Source organism: Rhinolophus ferrumequinum, chromosome 11 (genome assembly GCF_004115265.2).
Source record: "Rhinolophus ferrumequinum isolate MPI-CBG mRhiFer1 chromosome 11, mRhiFer1_v1.p, whole genome shotgun sequence".
Lineage (NCBI taxonomy): Eukaryota > Metazoa > Chordata > Mammalia > Chiroptera > Rhinolophidae > Rhinolophus > Rhinolophus ferrumequinum.
Window position 1 is genome coordinate 43,609,182 of NC_046294.1, and position 25,383 is coordinate 43,634,564.

The window sequence follows — 25,383 nt, forward strand, 5'->3', positions numbered from 1 at the left end:
TTTCATTTATGTTGGTAAGTTTGCCTTCACTAAGTTCCTTTGGTTGCATATCTAGATTCTCTCAAATGGTGGGGTGTCAACACTCCCATGGTCAGCTATGTCTTCTATTACTCCATTTGTATTTGATTCAATTCCAGCGTTATCACTTTTAATTTCTTTACTGCACTTTCATCTTTGTTGACAAGTTCTCTGGGAGATGAGGCAACACAACTGCACAGTTGTGTGTGTGTGAACTTAATAGCAGATGCACAGTGTCCAGTCACCAACAGATTGTGAAAGAAGTAACATGATTGGTCACTTACCATGATGCACATCTAGCATTTGCATAGTTGTTGTGGATTAAAGAACTAGCAGTGAAGTTTGAACTTTATGCAATGAGAGTTGATATACCATGGTGACTGAAATTTGAACTGTGTTGTTGATATTATTTAACTAAGTCATGATGACTGAAATCCATGCGTATCAGGTCTGTGCAAAGCAAGGACTGCCTAAATAAATGGTTTATCACATGGTACTAATTGCATGTGATTTCTGTAGTAATTGCAATTTTGTTGAGTATGCTGGTTGTACAATAGACTCACTCTTTTTAAGGCTCTTTGGGAGCTACTTACAGAATGTAAATGTTCATTTGCTGTGTATATCAGGATAGACTAGATTATGCTGCAGTAACAAGTGACCCCCAAGTCTCAGTGTTGATGATGCCTTCCATTGCACATTGGCTGGAGGAGGTGAGGAAGAGAGGAGATTCTGTTTTACTTTATCTTCACTCAGAGACCTAGGCTGTGTGGCCTCATCTCTGTGCTTCTGTGGTTATTAAGGCACAAGTTGGGAACATGACAAATTGCATGCTATCTCCTAAAATTTCCATCCAGAGTGATACATACCATTTCTGTCACCGGGGGACTCAACCCAGAGCTGTGGTTCAGATAAAAGAGAAGTCGAGACAACCAACTCTCGGGAGGCCATCCTAATCCTGATACAGGAAATTGTTGCAGGGGAAAGGGGAGATGTGTGATTGTGGAATTGTGCACCTCATTGCACGGGTATTGTCTTCATGTTGGTGGGATGCCTAGAGGTAATCTACAGATCTGTGACCAACTTATCACAGGAGTCTTCAAGTGCGAGCACTCTAATTGCTCTTAAGTGCTTAACCTGCCCGCGGTGCAGCTAAAGCTTTCCCGAGGTGGCTTTCTCAGAAACAGAAAGAAAGTGAAAGACAAAAGTGGCTTTGTCCTTAACCTTGGGAAGATCGGTCCAGGCGCCGGTGAAGATGTACCATCTAAGTCACCAGAGATGTCGCTGGAGGCTCACAGGGATGTCCACGGAGGACTCAACCCTGAGTCGTGACCAGGTTCTTGTCTTCATGCAAGAAAGAATTCAAGAGCGAGACAGATGCAGAAAAGCACAGGAAGTTAGTTTATTGAAACAAAAGTACACACATAAGAGAGAAATGCTGGCCAATTCAGAAATTGAGTGGCGCCGAGGAAGTCACGATCGGGGGTATTTATCCCTCCTGAAGTGGGAATTGGTGACGTCCCATTGACATGGTTCATTCATCTCCTCTCCCTGGGTGGGACCCTCCGTTTCCCACTTTTTCTTCTTTATTTGGTTCTGCTGGAATTGTCATGGTGGCGGATGCATGATGGGAGTCATAGTATCCACAATGCAAATGATATTAAAATTAGCTAAAGGTCAGGTCCCAGTCAAGGGGATTAGCCTAGCTGGATGAAACTGGTTCTTGTTTTTCTCCAGCTGCAGGCACTGAACACAGTCACTTGTTACTTCTATAACCAGTGAGGCACCTCACATTGTACCCTGTAGTGGACTGTCAATTTCCAAGGCTACCTATCCTGCCTCATTTTCAATCACATTTCACAGGCCAAAACAAGTCACATGGTCATGTCCAAAAAGAGGAAGAGAAGTACAATTCTGCCATATTTCTAGAAAAAGGAATGTTGGGTGAGCAGCATTAGTGACTACTAAAATACCCAAAGAATTAACTTGTGGAGTTTATCAGGGAAGGGCAATTGAGGACTTGAGATTACAGACGTACATATGTCAGATTGTCTCTGTCTGCTGGTGAAAGAATCAAGGTGAGGCATTCCAGGAGCCTGGACACTGTGATTACATGAAAATTAGGGTTAAAGTTCAGGGTGCAGCCAGGAAGTTATGGATCATAGGGATGAAGCAGAGCTGTTGACAGAGCCCTGGAGACCAGAACTCATTCATTTGAGAGCTCTGAGACTATCTACTGTTCAAAATGGTTTCAACTCTTTCATGATCTTTGAGCCTCTGTCTATGCTTTGAGTTTAAGTTGATGGTATCTTTGGAAGTTCTGGGATACTTAACAGAGATGACTCTTACATTGAGCCTTGAAGGAAGTGTAGGCTATGGGTTGGCAGAAGGCATTCTGGAAGTAATGGTAGCATTTGCATGAGGGCAACAAAAAGTGTTATGTAACGCTATGAAATTGGTAAGAATATAGACCTTCTTAAAACAGGATGAAGTAGAACCATGGGGAATTAGTTGCATAATGATCCTCATTTAATTATCACTATTCCACACTTAATGTTTATCTTTCACTACAAATATATTAAACTCTACAGATCCTCAACAGTGTACTCAGATGGCTGCCTTTAAAGTACTCTGTCTCATAGTATTCTGTGTCACTGATGTTTAATACGTCAATCCACCCACATACCAAATTAATTTAGAATCACTCCAAAGCTGTGCTCACAATGAACTTCGCATTTTAATCTAAATGTGATCCAAATTTCTTGTCCAAACTTTCTCTACTAATCCGAGTGAGGAGAAAAAGGTATTTAAGGCATACCTAGTCTAGCAGGAGCCATTTGAGACTGCACTCATATATTTCTTGGCATTAAATGGAATATTATATTTGAGAAAAATCTAGTTAATATAAAGTGTTCAATTTTGGTATTGTAAGAGGTATGATCAAACAATACAGTGAATGTTTAAATTTAAAAAAATTATTACAGTAAAAGACACATTGCCATTAATCCCCCTCAAAATACTCCCCCTCGCTTCGAACACACTTATCCCATCATTCTTGCCACTTTCTGAAGCAGTTCTGGAAGTCCGCTTTCATGAATGTCTTTAGTTGTGCTATTATGGCTGCCTAGATGCCCTGAATCAATTCAAAACATCTACCTTTCATGGTCATTTTGACTTTGGGGAAGAGCCAGAAGTCGCACCATGCCAGATCCAGTGAAGAAGGTAGATGAGGACACACCGTAATGTTTTTATTTGACAGAAATTGCTGTACCAGAAGCGACATGTGACACGGAGTTTCATCCTTTCGGTTGTGATCACCAAATATGGTGAAGGCTGCTGCCGAGTGCCATCCAACAGAAAGGCAGGAATCTTCAATAGGAAGCGATGTGTCAAATCTTAGTAAGAGCGTGTGACAAGTTTCAACTTGTTTGGTGTAGTCAAGTCGGGTGTGAGCTATGGTTGAGAGAAGGTGTGTTTTAAAGTGTGCCGTAAATCATGGATCACAAACAACACATTAACATGAAATGGACAGTTTCGTCCTCCAAATGACAGTGCTCTGTGTCACACATCGCTTCTGGTACGGCAATTTCTGTCAAATAAAAATATTACGGTATGTCCTCATCCATGTTATTCACAGTGTCACTTCTGGCTCATCCCCAAAGTCAAAATGACCATGAAAGGTAGATGTTTTGAATCTATTCAGGACATCGAAGCAGCCATGACAGTGCAACTAAAGACACTCATGAAAGAGGACTTCCAGAACTGCTTCAGAAAGTGGCAAGAATGATGGGATAAGTGTGTTCAAAGCGAGAGGGAGTATTTTGAGGGGGATTAATGGCAATGTGTCTTTTACTGTAATAATTTTTTTTTTTAATTTAAACATTCACTGTATTGTTTGATCACACCTTGTATAATCACATCTGGGATAAAAACTACACTGAATCAATTATAAATGACCACGTTATATCTAAATCTTCAAGTCAACTAAGGGCTTTCAAGTCAAACATCAATACTCTTAGATACAGCCTTTGACTTATCAACTGAATTTAGATTTTTTTTACCTAGACATTTTGATATTATATAAGCTTGCCTTGAATGTGGGACTCACTAGACTTGGGCAAACTTCTTTCAGTTTTCCTGTTAGTTTTGAGGTGGACCTGTCAGTACAGGGAGTTTGTTCCAAGGGGCATCAGAAGTTTTGCCATTTATAATTTTTCCATGTGACTTACTGAATTTGGGGGAATATATTACTAAAAGATATAAGAATCCTTTCAATTTTCTAAATTTTTTGTAACACCAAAAAATTCATTGTTAACATTAGGGCAATGCACTTTCTTCGTTGAGACCATCCAATGTGTTAGAAATGATGAAAGAATGGAAAAATAATCCAGGAAGTGATGAGGAAAACACAACAGATCAAAAGAACAAGTGGTCCACTGAAGAAAAGTTGAAAGATTACCCAGCCAGTGGACCCAGCGGAAATGTCCATGATGTCACTAACACTTCAGATGAAGACGAGGAAAAACAGGTAGGAAGAACCAATAAAATAAGTAGGAAGAACAATTATTTCATTTCTCCAAACTGTAAAGTACCCTCATAGCACTTGAAACATATTTTGCAACTCTGTCTTTTTTTGTTGGTTTGTAACTAAGGACTTGCATGGTAAAGCAAGTAAAGTTCTTTCCTCCCTCGAGTCCATCATGATTTAGCAATGCGGCCTACATGCTGATTTTAAGATCTGTGATTATATATATAGGGCAGGAGTCTGCAAATGTTTCCTATAAAGGAACAGATAGTAAATATGTTAGGCTTTGTGGGCCATAATAGTCTCCTCTGTTATAACTTCTCAATTCTGTTATAGCATGAAAAGAGGCATAGGCTTTTTTAAGGACATAGCAGAAACAGATGGTGTGCCAAATTTGGCCCATGGGTCAAAATTAATAATTTTTTAAATTTTACTGGCTATACAGTTTGGAATGGGTTTACATATTACCTAGAAAAAAAGTGATTACATTATCCAGTTATTTGTTTCCAATTTTATGATAACTGACACTGTTCATATAGGCTTATCATTTTACCTTATTAGACCTAAATATAGTTTTATTCTTTTTGGTGAATAAAATTTCAGAGCATTTTGATTAATTCTAGATTGTGTTCTGCTAACTGAATAGCCTTACAATTTACCTAAACCCTTTTTTCTTTTGTTTCTATGTTTGTGGAAAAGTTTTCTGTATGTTTGTTCTCTTCTTGTCCTGAAATCTAATGAACACGTTTTAGCTCTTCTTTAATAACTGAGCATCCTGCCAGTAGGGGCTGTGTTCACCTTAGGGCAGCCCAGACTTCTTGTGAGGAGTTGCCACTTTTCAGTCCTCTGAAACCTGGAGATAGGCGGAGTGGAGAGAGGGACTGAGAGGGCACCACCCAGGAAGGCGCGGCCTTGCTGGCCCACTCCCTTCCACGCTAAGAATGTGTCAGAAACGTGCAGTAAGAGAACTAGGAGGCTGATCTACTGACTGATTTTGATTTACTGGGTGGGAACTTCTTCATTTACCTGATAGCAAATATCTATATAATAAGCTTAACATTTAATGATTCAGGTATTTAGAAATAATCATATTTACCATAAATATAAATGTAAGTTTATTGAATTCCCTTTATCATCTCTACTCTGTTAACAACTCCTGCAATGCTTAGCAGTAGTGTATGTTTTATATTCGTGTTTAAAATAATATTTTAAAAAATCACGTTTGCATTCCCTTATTGAACATCAATTGATGATTTTCTTATTAGCTGGCTTGGCATTTTATACACACACACAATCATGTTTTCAAGATTTTCTCTATCTTTGGTTTTCAGCAATTTGACAATGACGTTTTTAGGCATTTTATACACACACACGTATACATACACATACTCCATTTGATGCCATAAATAATTTATACCTACTAAATTAAGGAAATGTACATGATTCTTTTTCCATTAAAATATTTGAAATTTGGCTTTAATTTAAATGGAAATATGCCAGCAATTCCTGCTTTCCATTGTATCATTGTTCTCTCTTCTGAAGAATCTGATAAATCCATTTAGAGCTCCTGATTTTGTATTTCTCACAAGCCAGGAAAATCACTTTTTAGATAAGTGGCAGAGCTCTTCGAAAACTAGCAGAGAAAGTGAGGGTTTGTTAAAAACAAAACCACTTGAACTAAGCACTTTCCTCTTTCCCTGAATAACTCTTCTCCAGTTCCAAATGCCCTGTACATTATGGAAAAACACAGTCTGCATCTCCTCATTGCTCATGTTTGGATTAAGGTATCACACTTCACTTTTTCAAACTTGTTTTCAAGTGGTTGGCCTTTGGCAATGTCCTTTCTTTTTTTCTTTTCATTTCCAACTTTTAGCCTATTTTAGGTAATGGTGTTCTTTGAGGACAGAAATGTTCTCTCATGTGTTTCTTGTGTTTTTCAGGCTGAGTACATCTAGATAATGCACTGTTATTCGTAATCCTCTGAATTCCCCACAATGGGTCCTTAATCTAATCTCTCAGACAGACCCAAGACTTTAACTCCTACAACAGCATTTACTCATCTTCAAATGAGACACTTGGCAGACCATTGCTTCTTGCAGGAGCATGCCTTTTTAACATTAGGTCCTTAGTGATTTCTGATAAATAGTATAATACTTTCATTATTCATTGAGCTCAGAAAACAATGGGAGAGAAATGAATGTCCGTAATTAAAATGCACCTCCCCATAATAGAGGGAGGGACTAGACACTTCGGATGTCATAGAAGTACTATATAGTTGCCTTACAGAATTCTTACTTCATAAAGGAGATACTTCTCAGTTGTTCAATTATTTATTGAACGCAGCCTTGACTATATTTATTTAATGAAAATGGAAAATTTTTGTGATAATTTTGTGATCATTTTTCTTGACTGAAAACATGGCCTTTACAGTGTTACAGGAGGTGATACATGTGGCAGATACTTTACCTAGTCTAGAAAGTAAAAGGACAAGGTGGCTTAGAAACTTTGAAAGTTATTTTGATCAACAAAATGCATTCATGTAGTAGTTCTTCAAAGGCAAGAAGAGTTTGAATCGCAATAATATTGAAAGTAAACAGTTGAATTATGGCATGTATATGTATTTCTAGGAGAAAAAAGTCAGCTTTTTTTGTATTTTAGTTCAGTAGGATAAAAATTTTCTTTACAAATTGAATCTTAGCTCTCTGAGCCCATGTGAATCATGTACAGATTTGGTGGTACTTTCTCAATTTTGACACACTTTTGTACACCAGTATTGAAGCATTGCAATCTGGCATATGTGCCCAAGCACTACACTTCTGGGAACTTAGATTTTGCTACCATTAGCTGATGAAAATGATCAAAATGGTTAAAAGCACAAGCTCCAGATCAAGGCTGCCTGGATTCAAATCCTGGCTTCACCATTTACAAGCTTCACAACCATGGGCAAGTCTCTAGGCCTCTGCTTTCTCATCTGTAAAATGGGATTAGTGACATCTACCAAGGACTAAATGAAGTCTTGCAAGTAACACTCTTGACATACGGTAAGCACAAATTAATGTTAACTATTATACTTTTACTATTATATTGCTAAAGAACTTGCGTAGAACATTACTAAAATAACTTGTTTTTTTCCTGCCTGCTTCAAGGCTCCTTTGGGTATAGGTGTTAGAATAAACTAATGAACAGACTAAGAAATATCATTTTCAGAGGTGATAAGGTGATGCTTCCAACCTCATTTGCCTTCTGAGTTTGGTGAGGTCTCTAGGGTACTGTGGTAGATTGCGTTATTTTCCCGAATTATTTCATCCCTCCCTGAGAGGGAGTTATACATTCCTACCCTTTGCCATGTGACTTTGCAGTTCTCCCTATTATAGTAGATGAAGGAAAGTGTCTCACTCTACTAATGTTGGACTGATCTAGATGATTCACTTCGGCTAATGGAATATTTAGAGGTGTGATGTAAACAGAGACCTTAAGAGCGTTTGTGTGATTTAACTTACTCTCGTATTTTCTGTCACCTGCCCCAAGAACACGCCCACAGGGAGCCATAGTTGTGGGAATCATGAAGATCTGTGGAGTAGACCTGAGTCCAATACAAAGCCTAAGGTCTAGCCTGGCACAGCTAAGCCCTACAGCTAATCGAGAAAAAATACTATTTATTGTCATAAGACACTGAGACATTTGTGGTTATTTTCTACCTAGTTGTACAGAAAAGAGTTAACACAACAGGCCTAAACTGCTATCTTTGAAAAGGTTTGCTTGCAAGGCTGGCCTTAGGCTGGCTTCTGGGAACTTAGATTTTGCTACCATTAGCTGATGAGAATGATTCATTGTGCCTAAACTGTTTGTACAAACGATATGGTTTATGCTGAACGCCTGCTTTCCTTCTGGGAGGCTGGAATTTTGGCAGGTGCTAGGCAGAGGCTGCCTACATGGCCCGCTCCTAGTAAGAACCGTGGCTGCTGAGTCTTTAAGAGCTTCCCTGGTTGGCAACTTTTCACATGTGTTGTCACAACTTGTTGCTGGGGTAATTAAATGCATTCTGGGTGACTCCTGGGAGAGGACCCTTGGAAGCTTGAGCCTGGTTTCCACTGGACTTCACCTCAAGTGCATTTTACCTTTGCTAATTGTGCTTTGCATCCTTTCACTGTAATAAATTATAGCAATGAGTACAACTATATGCTGAGTCCTGTGGGTTCTCCTAGGGAATCATGGAACCTGCAGCAATAGTGACTAATACAGGTACAAACCATTGATGGTGCTAACATGAATCTTGACCTGTTGTTCTTTGAGCTACTGCTGTTTGCAATGCCGGTTGCTAGTTTGGACTCATAGATTTCCATAAACAATAATGCTATTGTCTCTACTTCTACTCCCACTAGAAGAACCTCCAGTGTAAAGGTTTAGGTTTCATCATAGGCTTAGCCAGGCTTCCCTACTTAAAAGGATATATTAGTGAATCCTTTCAAATCATTTCCCTGCTCTCCCTAGCTTTTGTTTAGTCCCTCTTAGGGACTATAGCTATTAGGATATGCTATGTGTGTCTTTAACCTAAGGAGAACCAATCCAATGGGTTGGGTTATAACTAATACTGCCTCAATTCAGATGTATTAATTTGGGCTTATTCATCTCTTTTCCTGACTTTATGCTATAATTGCCACATGTATTACATCTATGTAATTATAAGCCCAACAAAACAGTGTTTTAATTTTTTCTTTTAAGTCATATGTATTTCCAAGAAATTAAGAGGAAAAATTGTCTTACATATTTACCCAGATATTTACTATTTCTGATGCTCTTCTTTCTGAATATCCAAGTTTCCATCTGGTATGATTTCCCTTCAACCTGATGAATTTTCTTTGCATTTCTTGTATTGTATGTCTGTTAGTGATGAGTTCTCCTAGTTTTCTTTTACCTAAAAATGTCTTAGTTTGTTTTAATTTTTGAAGGATATTTTCTCTGTTTATAGAATTCTGTCTTGACATGTTTTGGGGTCCATACTTGAAAGATGTTATTCTACTGGCTTCTGACTTCTATTTCTTCTGATAAGAAATCATTGGTCATTTGAAATGCTCTTTCCCTACATGCAATGTGTCACTATTCTCTGAATGTTTTCAAGATTTTCTCTATCATTGGTTTTCAGCAGTTTGACAACGACATTTTTAGGCATGTTCTTTACATTTATCCTGCTGGGGTTTGCTGAACTTCTGGAATCTGTAAATTTGTGTCTTTTCCCACGTTTGGGAAATTTTATCATCATTTAAAAAAATTTTTTTTCTGAGACTCTATTCACATGTTATACCATTTGATTTTGTTCTATAGGTCCTCAATCTGTTCTTTAAATTGGATACAATCTCTTGATCTATCTTTAGGTTTACTCTTCTGTTATCTCCATGTTCATATTACACCTATCATGAATATTTAATTTCAGCTGTTGTATTTTATTTTAAAATTTTCATTTTTTTTCATTATTTCCATTTCTCTACTGATACCTCCTTTATTCATAAAAACATATTTTCCTTAACATCACTGATAATAGTTATGATAACTGCTTTAAAAATGCTTGTTTGCTAATTTCAACATCTGGGACATCTCAGGATCTGTCTCTATTGATTATTACTTCTGTTGAGTAATTTTGGATTGTATTCTGAACATTAGAAATGTTATGTTGTGCTGACTCTAGATTTGACTATGTTCCTCCAAAAAGTGTTGATGTTTTCATTTTAGCAAGCATTTACTAGGATGGACATAAACTGCAAATTGTCTCTTAGCTGGCAGTTTAAATCTTAGGTCAGTTCATTTATCTTTAGCTGGGTAGAATTTAGGATGCCCCTTCTCTGGCTATCTCCTTTCATGGATTCTGTCAGTACTTTCTAGTGTGTGTGGTTGCTTTGAATACTGTTCTATAAATTTTTAGGCCTACGAGAGAAAATTATAAAAGTATCTAGTTGGGGATGTGGTGGGGAGAAGGGAAAGACACAGTGCCATTAAAGGAGTAACATATGACATATCAACAAAAATAATGGAAGCCAGAAGACAATGCAATGACATTGTTTAAGTGCTAAATAGAAAACAAAACAAAACAAAAAGCTGCCAACTTGGAATTTTTTATCTAGTGATAATTTCCTTCAAAAATGAAGATAAAATAAAAATGTTTTTAGGTATGTGTAACATGAGTGAATTTGTTACCAGCATATTGTACCATAAGAGATACTAAAAGAAAAATTTCAAGGTAAAAGAAAATGATCCCAGATGGAAATACTGAACTGTAGGAAGGTACGTGGGCATTGGCAAGTGTAAATAAGCAAATAAATATAAAATAATGTTGACTTTAAAACAGTAGCAATAATAATGAGATATAAGCTTTCATTTCAGCAAGCTAGGGGGAAAAAAGCAAATCAAATACCCTCTCAACAAAAATAGAAGGAGGAAATGATTTTAAAAAGAGAGTATTGTGAATGACTTAATGTCAATAAATTGGAAAATTTATATGAAATGGTCAAATACCTTTAAAAAAAAAAACCACCAAAACAGATACACAAAAATAGAAAATCTAAATATTTCTAAATATTTCTGTATATACTTTTAAAATTGAAATTGATCTTAATTAAGATCTTTCCAATAAAGAAAACCAGTTCCAAATAATTTCACTGGTTAATTCTTCCAAATATTTAAAGAAGAAAAAAGACAAAGCTTGTTACACAAACTCTTGAGAATATTTCCCAGGGCAGTTATAAGGCAAGCATAACATTAATATGAAACATGAAAGGGGTATTACAAGCAAAGAAATTTACTAGCCAATATCTCTCATAAATATACAGTGGTACCTTGGTTTTCGAACGTAATCCATTCCGGAAGACCGTTCGAGTTCTGAAATGTTCGAAAATAACTGACAGCTAGGCCTCAGGATCTTGCACTCAGTGGAAACCATGTGAGATGTTCGACTTCCGAGGCGTGCTCGAAAACCGCAGCATTTACTTCCGGGTTTACGGCGTTCGTAAACCGAAATGTTCGTCAACGGAGATGTTTGAAAACCAAGGTACTACTGTAGACACAAAAAAAATCCCAAACTTGATATTAGCAAACTGAATCCAGAAATATATAAAAGAGATAATGCATCGTGGCCAAGCATACAGCATATGCCAGGAATATATGTTTGGATTAACATTAAAGAATCAACCAATGTAATTCACCATATTAATAGGTAAGGGAGAAGAGCCATAAAATTATCTCATTAATTTTGAAAAAAAATTGATAAAATTCAACAATCAAACATGAGAAAATTCCTCAGCAGGGAATTTCTTTTACACATTTGGAATTTTTTTTTTACCCCAAAAAACCCTCTAAAGCTAATGTCATTCTTAATGGTTATACTTGTGTATTGAACACTTTCCCACTGAAGATATGAGAAAGACAAAGATGTTCTTTATACTTCTCTCTAACATTGTGCTAGAGGTCTTAGCCAATGCAACAAGACAAGTAAAAGAAATACAATTATATAGCTGGAAAAGACGGAATAAAACTGTCTCTATTTTCAGATGATGTGATTGTGTACATAGACAATCCCAAGGAATTTACAAAAAGCAAACTAAACAGGTTGCAGAATGCAAGATCTGTATATAAAAATCAATTGTGGGTGGGGGGTGGGAGATGAGGGTAAGAGGGATCAAATATATGGTGATAGAAGGAGAACTGACTCTGGGTGGTGAACACACAATGGGATTTATAGATGATGTAATACAGAATTGTACACCTGAAATTTATGTAGTTTCACTAGCAATTGTCATCCCAATAAATTAAAAAATATATAAAAATAAAAAAATAAAAATCAATTGTATTGTTATATGCTAGCAATGACCACTTGGAAAACAAAAATTTTAAATACCACTTAAAATATTACTGCAAAACATAAAATACTTAGTGATAAATTTAACAAAATATGTGTAAACTATTTATACCAAAACCTACAATATATTGCTGAGTAAAATTGAAGAAAACTGAAGTATTTGGAGAGATACATTGATTGGAAGATCTGATACTGTTAAGATGTCAGTTCTCCCCAAATTGATTTATAACTTTAGAGCAATCACAATTGAAATGCAGGGCTTTCTTTTTTGTTAGAAATTAAAAAGATGATTCCAAAATTTATTTGGAAATACATAAGACCTAGAATAGCTAAAATAACCTAAAAAGAACAAAGTTAGAGAACTATGTGACCTGATTTATTTTTATATATTTTTTTATTAATTTCAGGTGTACAAAACAATGTAATAGACATTTATCATTTATATCCCTCACACAGTGATAAGCCCCCTCCCCCCTCTGACATCACCCACAGCCATTACATTTCCATTGTCTCTATTCCTAATGCTGTACTCCACTCCTTGTAACTATATGTGTGTGTGTGTGTGTGTGTGTGTGTGTAAATAAAATTGTAGTTGACGTTCATTATTGTTCAGCTTCAGCTTCAGGTGTACAGTGCAGTGATCAGGCATCTACGTCATCCTTGAGGTGGTCTCCCTAATGAGACAAGTGTCCATCAGATACCCCACAAAATCTTTACATTATTGATACATTCCCCAAATTGACTTTCGTATCCCCGTGGCAATCTTGTGGTTACCGATTGTGCTTTCTAATCCCCTCACTTTCCCCCTTATCCCCACCCCCCCATCTAGCAACCCTCAATTTTTCCTCTATGTCTCTGAGACTATTTCTGATTAGTTCATTCATTTATTCTTTTCTTTAGATTCCACGTATAAGTGAGACCATATGGTATTTGTCTTTCTCTGTCTGACTTATTTCACTTAGCGTAATGTTCTCTAGGTCCATACATATTGTTGCAAATAGTAAGATTTCATTCTTCTTTATGGCTGCGTGATACTCCATTGTATAAATGTACCACAGTTTCTTAATCCAGTCGTCTACCCATGGGCATTTCAGTTGTTTCCATGTCTTGGCTATTGTGTATAGTGCTGCAATAAACATCGAGGTGCATAAATTTTTTTGAATTAAAGTTTTGGATTTCTCTGGATCCAAAGGAGAGGAATTGTTGGGTCATAAGGTAGTTCCATTTTCAGATTTTTGAGATGCCTCCATACTGTTTTCCATAGTGGCTGCACCAATCTGCAATCCCACCAACAGTGCACAAGCGTTCCCTTTTCTCCACATCCTCTCCAGCACTTGTTTGTTGATTTATTGATGATAGCCATTTTGACCGGGGTGAGGTGGTATCTTGTTGTGGTTTTTATTTGCATTTCTCTAATGATTAGTGAGGTTGAGCATTTTTTCATATGTCTGTTTGCCATCTGTATGTCCTCTTTAGAAAAATGTCTCTTCATGTCCTCTGCCCATTTTTTAATTGGGTTGTTTGTTTTTTTTGGAGTTGAGATGAGTGAGGTTTTTTATAAATTTGGGATATTAACCCTTTATCGGATATATAATTGGCAAATATCTTCTCCCATTCAGTAGGATCCCTTTTTGTTTTATTGATGGTTTCCTTTGCTGTATAAAAAACTTTTTAATTTAATGTAATCCCACATGTTTATTTTTTCTCTTACTTCCCTTGCCCAAGGGGATATATCAGTAAAAATCTTACTCCAGGTAATGTCTGTAAAGTTTCTTTCTATATTTTCTTCTAGGAGTTTTATGGTTTCAGATCTTACATTTAAGTCTTTAATCCATTTTGAATTTATTCTTGTATATGGTGTAAGGAGGTGGTCCAGCTTCATTTTTTTGCATGTGTCTGTCCAGGTTTCCCAGCACCATTTATTGAATAGGCTGTCTTTACGCCACCATAAATTCTTGCTTCCATTGTCGTAGATTAAATGACCATATAGACATGGTATATGACTTGATTTCAACATTTACTATATAGCTATAGTAATTAGTACAGTGTGGTATTGGTGTAAGAATAGACAAATAAATAAATCAGTAAGACAAAATCAAAGTCAAGATTTTGACCCATACTTATGTAGTCAGTTGATTTTTGACAGAGGTTTAAAATCCATTCAATTGGGGAAAGGATCATTTTTTCAATAAATGGTGCTGAAATAATAGGATATTTACATGGAAAAAATGAACTTTGATCCCCTAGCTTACACTGTACACCAAAATTAGTTTGAAATGGATAATAGACCTAAATCTAAAAGCTAAATTACAAAGTTCCTAGGAAAAAACATAGGAGAATATCTTCCAACCAGAGAGTAGTAAATTTCTTAGACCACAGAAAGCACTTTAAAAAATGGATAAAATGGACTTCATCAAAAGTAAACACATTTGTTCATCTAAAACATATTAAGAAAAGGAATAGGCAAGCCACAGAAAAGGAGAAAATATTTGCAATACATAATCTAACAAAGAACTTGTATCCAGAATATGAGATGATTCCTAAAACTCAATAACAATAATAAAGCAAACCAATTTTAAAAATAGGCATAAGACTTGAACAGACACTTCAGACAGGAAGATATATAAGTAAAGTAGTCAATAAGCATATGAAAAAATGTGTAACATCATTAGTCATCAGAAAAATGCAAATGATATCAAGAAATGCCATAATGATATATCACTACATATTCTTTATAGAATGGCCAAATTTTAAAAGATTGGCGAGTCCAAATTTTAGCAAATATTAGAGTAACTGGAGTTTTCTTACATTGCTGGTGGGAATGCAAAATGATACACTTCCTCTGGAATATCGTTGGGCAGTTATTTATAAAGTTAAGCATTTACTTACCATTTACCTAGCAATCCCAAATGTAAGTTCAAAAAAGGATATGTAGGATATGTTTATAGCAGCGTTATATATAAACAGCCCGAAACTGGAAACAGCCCAACTATCCATTAATAGAAGAATGAATAAACAAATTGTGGTATATCCATACAATGGAATACTACTTGGCAATAAAAATACTAATACATGGATGAATCTCAAAAACATGTTATAATGAGAATCTATAATTACCTTAATAGAAATTTCAATTAAAAATACATGTTAAGTAAAAGAAGTCAGACACAAAAGAGTACACACTGTATTTCATTTGTATGACGTTTTAGAAAACACATAAGTAATTTATGTTGAAAGAATGTGAGAACACTTATAGACCCAGAATGGGAGGGGTTGACAAGGAGTGGCAGGAGGGAACTTTCTGAAAAATGGAGCTAGTGCTTGATTGGGGTATTGGTTATATAGATCTATGCGTTGTGCATTGTCAAAACTCATCAAACTGTACACTTGAAATTTGTACATTGCACTGTATGTAAGTTATACTTTAATTGAAAAGAAAAGAGAGCTGTTTACATCTTTAATTTGCAAGGTAGATTTTATTTTCATTATCTCCATATAAAGCCCAGCTCTTTATGTGAGAAGCCTTCTAAAAGAAAACTGTAAATTCGGAAGTCAATTTTTCTTCTTCCCTTTTTTTTTTCCTTCTTCCTTCTGAACACCACAGGAATGTGACAGTGGTGACCATTGCAAGCAAAACTATAGCTGAAAACTTGTATCAGAATGTTCTGTCACTTGGACCTTGTGCAGTCCTATAATTTGCGTGTGTGACTCTAGAAATGGTTGCTATGGTGATAAACCACTTTACTTAAATAGCATATATTTTACTCCAAATTCAGAGAAATGGTAACAGTTTCTAGTAATCACGCACTGGTATTAGCTTTCAGGGCTATGCCTAGAGCTTACAGGTTTTGCATCCATTATCTCCAGATGAGTTCATCAAGTTAAAGTTATGCCAGTGAATAATGAAATGTGTATATTTAACCCAGTTTTCTTGTTACATATCTCCCCTTGCGCACCTGGAGCCCCCTTTTCAAGATTAGTAATATGAGCTGGAGAAATCAGACCAAGGGTGCTGAATTACTAACAGATGGAACTGAAGGGAAGCTAGTACGGTCATCTTTTCCATTTTCTTCCCCCAGAAGGACTGACTATTTTTCAACAGTCCCAAATGGTAAGACTGTCAAATTGAGGAACAATCGGAGTGCTGCTTGGGGCAGCCCGGGTGTGACGTCCTGACTGCAGCACCCCTGTCGCTGTCTAGCTCCTGTGCTGAAAGCTTCCCCCTCTTCATTTTGTAGATTGTGATTGTGTACATCCTCTAATTCTTCCTATTTTTAGACAGAAGAACTCTCTTGTAAAGAAACCTCCACCCATTAATCATATTTGTAAACCTTCTTTGGTCTCTTTGTAGTATCTGTTCAAGCTGGTTGCAGTGTTTCAGGTATGAATTCTACATGATTTTATATAAGGGTGGGATAATTTTTTTCTTTGACTTCTAAGATATTTGCTGATGATAGCCAGGTTTTCTTGGTCTCTGTGCAATAGTATGCCAGTATCTTTGGAGAATAGTCTACAATGATTTTTAGATCCTCTCTCTTGGATTGATTAATGATGACCAACAGTCTCACAATGCTTATTTAGAATCTTTCCCCCTAGAACTAAATATTGAAATTCTTCTCTCATCTTCCTCTCCCTTTGTACAGTCTTAGGAGAGCTCCTCACCTTCTATTTGTCTTTCATGACCCAGAAGATCTTAGTAATTCCTATAGCCTTGGCAATTTCGTTTTTCATTTCTCTGTCTATTACTCATAAAACTTTCAGATTGCATCAGTGACAGCATAGATCTCTGAGGAATCCCATCAACTATGAGAAAAGAAAAAAAGATACCTAAAATTTAGATAATCTATAATGTAAAATCTGCATCCCCGAAAAATTAAGATCTGTTCATGTTCCTAAAGAAAAGCCCGGAAGCGAGAATTTTCCATGGCTGGTTCTGTTCCAAGGAGATGAGAGACTTCGCTCTTAGTGAAGAAGTTGCAGCTCTGCCTAACGGGCCCCATGAAGGCCTGCCTGCGTCCATGTTTTGTTAGTGTCAGAAAACAGTTTCTATGAGGGGACATTTAAGAGGGGAGACTCAGGCTTTAAGAAAGCTTTTATGATTCTGATTCCTAAACTTAATGAAACTGCAAATTAGCAAAGAGAAATGGTAAAGTACACACACATATAGTATTTTACAAGGTGCACACATATACACAGAGCCTGTAAGCATTTGCAATAAACATTTGGATAAAGGTAAATAGATTTGCATTGACGTTACCAGGGGGTAAAGGAACAAATGTTGTGATTTGTTTCAGTGCAACCAGTTTTAGGCCAATTTTGGTGCTCAAATAGAATATGGTTGACTATATTAATTATAACATGTATTAAATACCAGATTGAAAACAAAATAACAAAAACAGGCACTTATATATTACTGGTAACAGCATAAGTTGAATGACTCAAGTACACTAATTAACAAATAGAAGAGTTTAGAAGAATGGAAACATTAAACCAGATAGGAATATGAATGCATTAAGAAGAAAATGACTAAGTTTCTATTCCTATTCTGTATAGTATTAGGTGTAGTAGACATGTTGAAAAACATTTCCTCAATGATTTGGATGATAACGCAAGAGGTAGAAATGTCAAAAGAGAGACATTTAGGTTACACATAGATTCACCCTTTAATAGGATTTGTATGTCAAGTGAATTAAATGTTTATGAATTGAAATTTCCAAGATTGGCTTCATGTCTTCGGGACCAGGACTGTAGTAAACAAAGTAACTTACCTTCAGCCAGATTCTAGAACCGTAATGGGTGTTGTACTTTTCACCCTGTTGCTGCACAAAAGTTTTCAGTGAGAGGTTACATAGCATACAGCCTGTTTTACTGAATGCTAAAGCACTTTACGTGTTTCTGTTTCTTGAAAGATTACACAGAAATTTTCTTGGGGGAAAACAATTCTATGGAGAAAAGGACCTGTTTACATTTCCAAGTTTATACAAATTAATTTTTCATTGCACAAAATTACCAGCTCGAGAATTAGCCTACCCTGTTATAAAGTCACACATGAGTGATGTCCTGAAAGGGGACATGCTTAAGGGCTGTCTGCAATAAGCAAACATCAGGTAAATTTTCTCTTTCTTGAAATATAGGTACCCCAAAATCGTTCAATGACCTGACGCTTTGCTTATGCCCTGGGAGGTCATTTACTCACCAGACAAATAAATACCTATGTGTTAAGTGCTACTACTGTGTATAAAACTTGGTCACTTGTATCACAAGAGCCTGAATGATCAGAGAGACACCAGGTTTATTTATTTTGTGTTACATGTAATCTTTTCACATTCTTTGAAAATTGTTAACTTGATTATTAACTCCCATGAACTCTAACTTGCAGTTAACCGGAGTATTAATTAGGCCTATGCACCTGTTCCCAGATCATTCTGTGTAAATGAGAACTTGCTATATCTGTACCCCCATGTCTCGTCCCCCGTGCAGCTTGTGTAGGTCCTGAGACAGTCTCTGCTCTATTATTAGAACTCTGTGCTCAGCTTCATTTCACTAGAAGTGATCACTTTTAAGATGGGTCTAAGGTCAAGATAGACTGTGCTTCCCTCGTGACAGGATTGCAGACCATTTCCTCTATTGTGGGGTGAGGTGACCTGAGAAAATACAATTTTTAGTATTTGCGTGACTTGTTTTTGTGCTTTAAAGTCACGAGGTACTTTCATGGCTACCACCTCAGCTCATTCTCATAGTAAACCCATGTAGTACGTGTGAAAAGACGATTTCCCCATTTAACATGGAGACCTCGAGACTCCACAAGGTCTGTACACCTGCCCACGTGGTGTGACTCGGATTAGAAGCCAGTGCCTAGAATCGACGCCGAGATTCTAAGGAGTGAGCCCTATGAAGCCACTTGGTCCCCAGGTTAGAAAGAATAGTCATGATGTACTTGGCGGGGTATCCATACAGATGTCAAAGCTTGTCTAGAAATCTGTGCAGATGAAATGAGTACGGTTATGTCCAAGGGGACGTCCCTATGCAAATGTTGCCAGACATTTACTTTCATTTCGCGTGGCAGAGAATCTGAAACTTGACTAAAGTTTGCTCTGCACCAAATACTGAACAGTTCCATTTTCTTGACGATGTTAAAGGAGCTTCCTTTGGCATTTAATAAATAACACTTTCACCATGTGATTAGTTTATATCTCACATCCTAGAGAGTGCTCAACTTACAAATCCTGGATAATCTCATAGTCCCTTGCTTCTTTGAATTGACGTAGATTGCTTTTTATCTGAAAATTAATCCAGGCCTTTTATTTCTAGCCCACTGCTTATAAAACGAAAGTTCCTGTGACCAGTAAGAAGGAAAATATGGACAACTTGGACATGAGCTATTCAAATTCCACATCTGGCAGACTCCTCCCATCTGGAATCCAGGGAGAAACAGAGAAGTCCCTTGTGACTTCAAGCCAAGGAACATCCACCAAATACACTGCTAAATCCTTTGCCCTATCTAGAACCAAAAAGAAATTCTAAGATGACTCCAATGCTGAATAGTACACAAACAGAGCTGCTGTGTCTAATGCTAAAATGAGAATAGGAGGGGACCCGAGCTTTTAGCCCTTTAGCTCCACCGAGCCCTGCGGTGTGTTTGCACGAGCTTAGAATTGAAGCTAGTTATCACCACGCAGCGTGGTGTTAAAGGACAGCCAACAACGGGCTTGATGGTGGGCTGCAGCTGACGTCAGCTCGAGATGTTTTCGAAGGTTGTTTAGAGGAGCGGGTGCCCTCAGAGCGAGGCTGTGGGCGTACTTGCTCAGTTTTACTTCACATTCTTAGATTTAGGCACAGTTTTTATAGGGGAAAATGAGAGCCAAATGTGCTCATGGAGGTCCCTAATAATTAGGTGCAGTTTGCACTGGAAGACTTTGTTAGGAAATTACTAATAAATTTACCATGGGCACAACAGCACAAGTACTTTGGCCATTCACGCGTGTTCTTGTGATTGTAGGTTGCTACGGATTGTTTCAGACAACTTACTTTAAATGTAGAAAAATAGGAGATTTTGTGACTGCTTGCCATTAACTTGCTGCTAAATTCCCAATGTATTGATTGAATCAATAAAAGACAGATGTTACCCACGCACATTAATTTTTCATGTTAACAAGAAGTGACTATAATAAGGACCTCTAAGCCCATCTGCAAATTACAAGCTTGGCCGGCTGCTGGAAAGGGAGATACACATCTTCAGGGAATACAGTTTGGGATACAGGGGAAAACACATCATCATCCTTAGTATCGGAGGTGTCTCCTTCACCTAGGCAAGTAATTTTGCCATTCCTGGTTAAACTGGGTGAACAGATGCTTCGCTTGGCCTTCCAAACAAATTCTGAAAGAACAGTTTGCATGTGCTTCTACCTTTATAAAGTCACCTAGTTTCCTTCCAACCCTCCTCCCATGCGATTGTCATTTAGGCCTCCATTGTGACCCACACACCTGGCCAGCTGAGCTTGTACTGGTTGCACGTAGATCCACTCAGTGGCTAAAGGGAGTAGATGTGCTTCCTGCACTTAATTTGGAAGACGCAGATGTGTTACCCCGGCTCGTTTCTGCCGGCATTCTCTTAGTGTCTTCACTGTGCTTCCCGTGGAGGAATCCCAACCAAAGCTAGTTTAAATGTCAACTTAATTTTAAAACTGGAGTTGCCATAGCTTCTTCAAGGTGTCTCTTACTAATTATCGCTTCCAGTCCCATTAGGAGCCCGTAAACCACCCCTCCGGGTGTAGTGGGCCAGTCTGGGAGGAGCACATTCTGGGTCCCAGCCTCATTAGCTTGGTGGGGTCCCTTCCCCACTGGTTCTCCTATTGGCAGACGGGAGAGCTGGCTGCTGGTCTCTTTGCAGAAAAGCCAACCATGACAGTGGTTTCAATTCTGTCCATCCCCTGGGCTGGAAAATGGAATATTCTCTGTATTCAAAATGCTCTTACTTGCATAGTATGATACAGTCTTTTGTATCACAGAGAATTCTGTTGTTAAATTCAGTGCTATCCAAATTTCTATCCACATTGCTCTTTGGTCTTAAATTAGTGATTCCGCTTAGTGAGCTTGAGCAGACGTCCAGAACTAAGCTCTCAGTGGAAGGTGAAGTCATGTTATAACCTTGTAGTGTGTCTGCAGCCTTTCCCACCCAGCACCAGGCGAGGCTAACCATCCTTCTACTGTAAAGATGTGTCCGATTCGCTCTCCTCTGTCTAGGCCTTCATTTTATTTAAGTAGAATCATTTTAATACAAACTTAGTTCAGCCTTTCTAAAGGGAATTTCCATATTATAGTGGTACCTCGGTTTTCGAACGTAATCCGTTCCAGAAGACTGTTCGAATTCTGAAACGTTCAAAAACCGAGACACGGTTTCCCCATAGAAAGTAATGCAAAATGGATTAATCCATTCTAGACCTTTAAAATCAACCCCTAAAACTGCAAATTTAGCATGAATTTTACTATCCAGTGCCACCATAGATCCATAAAATCTACGGCGTTCATAAACCAAAATGTTCGTCACCAGAGACGTTCGAAAACCGAGGTACTACTGTATTTTCATTTATTTGTGTGGAACAAACTTGGGCCAGGCTGAGTCTAAGGTTGTTTTTCCAACTGTTGTACCTCTTTCATATCTGGGGGTATGTGGCCTTGCTTTCTCCTTTTGCTTTCATGTCTCTGAAAAAAGTAGCTCTTCTGTTTCAGAATGGTTTTTGGTGATGGACAGGCCAACTCCAGGGCATTGGTAACTGGTAACAATCACTGACAGCTGCGCTATGGCATGGAAGGTAGGACTCTGCTGTGACCCCGAGGGACACACTGTCTCTAGGACAGTGCAACGCTGGTGTTATTTATAAGAAATGCAAATGCTGATCCACACTCCAACTTAAAAATAACAGACAAGTTAAGGGAGGAGGGATATGATTGATTAAAGAGACAAATGCAGGCTTCAGGATGGGGAGAAGTTCAGCTGAGGACAACAGAAGATGATAACAGAGAAGGGCCTAAATCAGAGAAGAAAGGAAAATAGGTTGGGGGTGAGGGCGGGACGAAAAGAAGAAGTGCGTGTAATTAATAAAGATTACTAACTGGATGACAACACGTGGTTCTGCCAGGCCTAGAAGCAGGAGTCAGAGGAGGGAAGTGTGGCCCCTGCAGTGGTGCATTGCTCCAGGCGAGTCAGGTAGAAGTGGCCCACACGCCTGACCTGTACAGAAGCATACCCAGAGGAGACACAGGCTGAAGAAACAAAGGCCCAGGGAAACGGAAGCTGAGACAGACTATGATTTTAAGAGCTGGCCACAGAATAATCCTCACATTTTAAGGAGGAGTGTTATGTGGTGTCGGGAAGAGGAAAGGAGAAAAAAAAAATCAAAACATTTTGAGCTTATCACTGAAATGCTTTGTTTAAATAATTCTATTTGACTCCAAAATGTAAGTTCCAGGTTGGACAAATCAAAAGCAGCAAGTCTGGAAAATGAAGCTTTTTAAATTCCAGCCTGCTGTTGGAATAGAGAATAAAGGCTTTGTTCAAACATGCATTCCCAGCAGTAAGCAGAGCTTTGAAATTGGCCAAGGAAGTTGTGTCCCGTAAAGGCTGCACTTGGCTGGAGACCAAGAAGCTGTGGCCTCTGGGAAATGGCCCTGGGCTGAATCCTTTCCATCTGCCCCTCCAGAACCACTCTGCTCTGCTCCGTCCTCTCCGCCCAGAGAGGCTGATCTCTAGGGACTGCAGTAACAGGCTCCTTGGCCTCTGGGTTTGTTGGGATCCTGTCAGTGGGAGACACCAGCAGGCAACCAGAGGGCGGGAAAGCCAGGTCCAGTCATCGATTCCCTCAGCGCCTTCATGCAGGGCTGCTGGGGATCCACTGCATTTCCCTTCGATAGGCCTCTCTCACCCCGTGTGCCCTGCCCCTTCAGGCGAAGACCAGGGGCTATTGCCCTGAGGTACTGTGTCTTCCTTTGTGTGTTTCCCTAAACTCTCTTGGTACTGTTTGGGAAACTCTCAGCTGCCACATTGGAGTGGATCATCTCGCTCCTCCCGGGACCCAGAGTGATCCAGATCCTTCCTTGGCAGTTTTGCATTGTGCTTGACCTGGGGCAGTTTTGCTTGTGGTTGCCAGTCTCCTTCCAAATGACAGTAAAGTGAAGAGCAGAAAGCCTAAGTGAATTCTTCCTGAAACAAACCTGATGGTCGCTAGGGGTTGAGGAAGGGGATGACAGGGGTGGTCCTAGGGTTGGAACCAAGACTGAGCAACAGAAATCTACCACTGCCCACCTGAGTCCAAGACTGTCTAGACCCAGGAGGTTTGCATTTAGGTCTTAAATTCCAACCATGGCCTCTGGGAGCCAAACAAAAGCAACACTTGACTTGTAACAGCCAAGAGGACCTATGGCCTGGGATGGAGCCGCCCTTGCTGTCTCCTGGCTGTGGACTTGGGGGCACGACAGAGGCGTCCAGGGGGACCTGTGGCACCAGGAAGCACAAGCAATCTGAAGCCGTGTCCCTGGCTGTGCATTTGTTTCATCTCCACAAGCGCTAAAATCAGCTTACAAAGCATTTTAAAGTAAAAATTTCACTATTCAGAGGTCTCACCGTAGTTCAGTTTTCCTCTTCAGGACCCCATATTTTTCTGCGTGACCTGGCTTTCGAATTGGTTTTGATTTCTGTTCAGTACATTGTTTTCACTTAATTCTCATTGGTGAGCCCATTTTCTTTGCCTTTGTTCTTCAAAGGAAGGCCACATTCAGTGTCTGTCTTGCGTCTTTGTGGCCGGCTTCCTCACTTGCTAGTATAATTAACTCAACTCTGTTCCCTCTCTGTCAGTTCTCCACATTTCCCTAAATTATCTGGAGCAGTTCTCAGCAGGAGTGGTGGGGATTCCCACCACTGGGAGCTCATTTTAAACAGCAACACACACATGACAGTGGGACATTGGGAAGATTAATAAGGCCAATACATTGTCACCACTGGCTATCTTAGAGACTTTCCCTCGCGGTGGCCTGGTGCCATCCCAGATATCTTAGGTGGACCCAGTGTACGCAGAGTGATGGCCTCAGAGGACATCCTGCCCGTGCGGTGGTTCCTGGCCTGGCCCAGAAGACAGGGCCACAAGTGCCATGCAGCCCTCTCCCGCCAGTACAGACTTCTCCTAACTGGATTCTGTGGCATCTTCAGATCGTCCAGATCCTTGGCATTGATACAGAGGTTACGTAAATCTTGCCGCCCTTGGGGGACTGAGACACGATCTTGGACCCTTCCATCCCAGGTGGCTCTACAGACAACATCCTGACACCAAGCTGTTTAGGAAAGACTTTTCTCGTCAGCACAGAAAGTTGTCTCCATCCTGGGGCAATTGCAAGGACCTGGGAACGAGCATTTCCAGTCTGATCCTGGGGCAGGGCAGGTGGAAGATGGAGAACAACTGACTGCCCCCACAAACCCTGAGAAAGAAGGCCTGTGTGGAGGTGGCACCCAGTATTTCCTCATCCAGGCAATGGTGTACATTGAGTTTACTAGGTTGGTGCAAGAATAACTGGGGTTTAAAAGGTTAAAAATAATTGCAAAAACTGCAGTTACTTTTGCACCAATCAATATAAATTGAAGTCCCCTTGTAAGCTGGACTTGGAGCTATAGTCGTGGAAGGGATCTGCCTTTTAACTAAAGCCCCTCTTCAGGGTCATTATAAAATAATAGCAACATTTCCAGAGCACTTAGCACATGCCAGACACCAGTCTAAGCGCTTTACATGTGTTCTTTTAATCCTTTCAACAACCTATGAAGTTGCTACTATTATGTCTACAGAGGAATAAATTAAGGCATAGAAAAGTTAAGAAACGTGTGTCCACAGACAATAGTTTAGTGGTTACCAGAGGGTAAGGGGGGGTGGGGGCGGGAGATGAGGGTAAGGGGGATGAAATATATGGTGATGGAAGGAGAACTGACTCTGGGCAGTGAACACACAATGGGATT

At 38.8% G+C, this 25,383-nt stretch overlaps 1 protein-coding gene across 1 annotated transcript in view; it reads left to right on the forward strand.

Moving 5' to 3' along the window:
- Positions 1 to 21,660, forward strand: part of STK33 (serine/threonine kinase 33) — a 59,106-nt gene extending 37,446 nt beyond the window's left edge. Inside the window, exons 11-12 of the mRNA XM_033120621.1 lie at positions 4,337 to 4,543; positions 19,698 to 21,660. Coding sequence (XP_032976512.1) covers positions 4,337 to 4,543; positions 19,698 to 19,910 — 420 coding nt within the window. The 3' untranslated portion in view covers positions 19,911 to 21,660. The remainder of the gene's footprint in view (positions 1 to 4,336; positions 4,544 to 19,697) is intronic.
- Positions 21,661 to 25,383: the final 3,723 nt, after the last annotated feature.